Here is a 2,418-nt window from a genome sequence, read left to right on the forward strand (position 1 = left end):
AAACATCCCAGATCGCAACTCCCAGGTCAGACCTCCCAGATCAGATGGCCCAGATCAGATCGCACAGATCAGATCGCGCCCACCTGCTTGGCCGCCTCTTCTGCCTCCTCCTCCTTCTTCGCCGCCGCCGTCGCCTGCGCCAATATCTCCTCAAATTCCTTCTGCGCCCCCTCCTTATCCGCGTCGCCCCCCGCCGCCGCCGCAGCCGCCTTCTTAGCTTCCTCCTCCTTCTTGGCAGCTTCCGCGGCCTTGGCCATCAGCTCGGCGAGCTCCTTCTTGGCAGCTTCCGTGCCGGCGACGCGCTCGAGCAGCGGCGTCACCACCAGGCTGGGCGGGGGGAGAGGGAGGGCGAGGAGGGGGGCGGTCAAGTAACAGGGATGGGGCGGGTGCACAGGAAAGGGGTAGGAAAAGGGTGGGGCGGGGGACGCGGCCGGAGGCTGAGGGGTGGACCGGTGCTGCAAACAAAAAAAGGTGGGGGCTGGGCTTGCGACATGTCCGCGAGCGGCCGCCGCCGGCCGGCGACGGTGCGCGCCGGACACTTCGAATAGAGCCCCCCGCGTTCAGGCACGCTGCTTCAGGGCGCCGGGGCGGGCGAAAACACACGTGCTTTCCTCCGCTCAAAACACATCCCAAGGGGTTGCAGGCAGCGCCGGGTGTGAGGGTTTCGGGAGGCAGCGGGAGATAACACCCGGTCTCATTGCAGAGGGGGCGGGGAATGCAAAAATACATAATATACACAACATTATTATATAAATTGATGCATGTGCCCCATTGCAGTGCTCACGAGTTGAACTGCACCATCTTCTTGAGCTGTATGGCCGCGGCCTTGCGGTCGTTCTGCTGCAGGTCCTTCACCGCCTGGCCCGCGAATGACTTGAGCTTCTTGCGGGCGGCCTGCGGGGGACCGGGGGGGGGGGTGTGTCGGGCCGCACGACTTACAACATTGTGGCATCCAACAACTGCCACATTATCCACCCGGAATGCACGACCACCAATCCCCCAAGTGTGCGCAGACAAACATCCACACACGCGCGCACACACACGCGCGCACACACACACACACACACACACACACACACAAAACACAACACACACTACACACACACACACACACACACAAACAAAACACACACACACACACAAACAAAACACATAACAAACTCACACTACACATGACACATACATATGTGTAAGCATTCAAGACACGTACCACACATTACGCACTTCATCGACCACACAACGCCGCGCCGCCCACCTCTGCGTACACCGCCTTCGCCACGGCCCTGTCCATCTGCAGGTCCTTGATGACGTCATCAACCTTTGCCAGGTCAAACTCGGTCAACGGGCGCGGCCCGGCCGCGAAGGCCTGCTCCAGAGACTCCTCCAGCACGTGGCCAGAGGTGGCCTTCATGATCTGGGGTTGTTTTCGAGTGTTCAAAGAGACAGGTTGGGATCAAAAAAAGATTGCTTGGACTTTTGACTGTTGAAACTTGTGTTTTTGAGCAGGTGTGAGGAGGGGAGGCTGTTTGGGGGCGTTGTCGCTCAATGAGAGGTGATAAGGCGAGTGGGTGACGTCTCAGCGAGGCTGATATTTTGGGGGCCCGGTATGTGCGAGCGGCTCAAGGAGGCAGGGCCGGGCACCCCTGACCCTGCCCAGCCCACAAACAGCCGCAGCTCTGAGGCGGCGCACGTGCTGCCATGATCAGCGCTCGTGCGTGCCTCGCCGCCGCTCCAGCAGGGTAAGTGCGTGGCGAATGCGCGCGCGCGCGCGTGTGTCTGTGTCTGTGTGTGTGTGTCGTTGTGTGTGCCCACCTCGTTGGCTGTGTCTTGGGGGATGCACAGGATGCGGCGTATGCGCTGCAGCTCCTGGGAGTCACCCGGGGTCAGCTTCTTCTTGGCTACCAGCTGCGGGGTCGACGAGCCAGGGTTAGAAATGGGTGAGGCGCAGAGGGGCGGCGCGTTTCAGGCATGAATTGCGGGGCTTGCATGACCGTGGCCAAGGTGGGTGGGGTGCACTGCATATTTAGGGTTGACTCGCAAGCGAAAAAAGGAGAGGCAGGCGAGCGGAGCGCGATCGGCTCCTTCCTTCAACAGTCGCAGGGCGCGGCAGCCCAATACGAATTGGCACCATGCTGACGTCAGCGTCGCCGTGACCGCCTGGAAAAAAAGGGGTGTCCCGCCTGGTCATACTCACTACCCCCTGACCCCATCCCCCAAACACCCCCCCTTAGGCGCACCCACACACATTCACGCACGCACGTACGCACACGCGCGTGTGCAAACACACACGCACACACACCGCTGCGAGCTTCTGCCTGTAGAGGCTCTTGTGCAGCTCCAGGGCAGCTTCCGGGCTGAAGCCGCTCCGCTGCACCAGCGAGCCCAACACCTGGGGGGGGTGAGCGGTTCCCAAGGGGG

The 2,418-nt window shown here is 61.4% G+C and overlaps 1 protein-coding gene across 1 annotated transcript in view; it reads right to left on the minus strand.

Annotated features, from left to right (window-relative positions):
* The window catches only part of MNEG_9237 (hypothetical protein), a gene marked incomplete at both ends in the record, with an annotated part of 10,333 nt that overhangs the window by 2,131 nt on the left and 5,784 nt on the right, over positions 1-2,418 (minus strand). The window contains 4 exons of the mRNA XM_014042291.1: positions 84-327; positions 785-894; positions 1,256-1,414; positions 1,813-1,905. Of these exons, the coding sequence (XP_013897745.1) occupies positions 84-327; positions 785-894; positions 1,256-1,414; positions 1,813-1,905 (606 nt within the window). The remainder of the gene's footprint in view (positions 1-83; positions 328-784; positions 895-1,255; positions 1,415-1,812; positions 1,906-2,418) is intronic.

This window comes from Monoraphidium neglectum (genome assembly GCF_000611645.1).
Source record: "Monoraphidium neglectum strain SAG 48.87 unplaced genomic scaffold scaffold01866, whole genome shotgun sequence".
Taxonomy (NCBI): Eukaryota; Viridiplantae; Chlorophyta; class Chlorophyceae; order Sphaeropleales; family Selenastraceae; genus Monoraphidium; species Monoraphidium neglectum.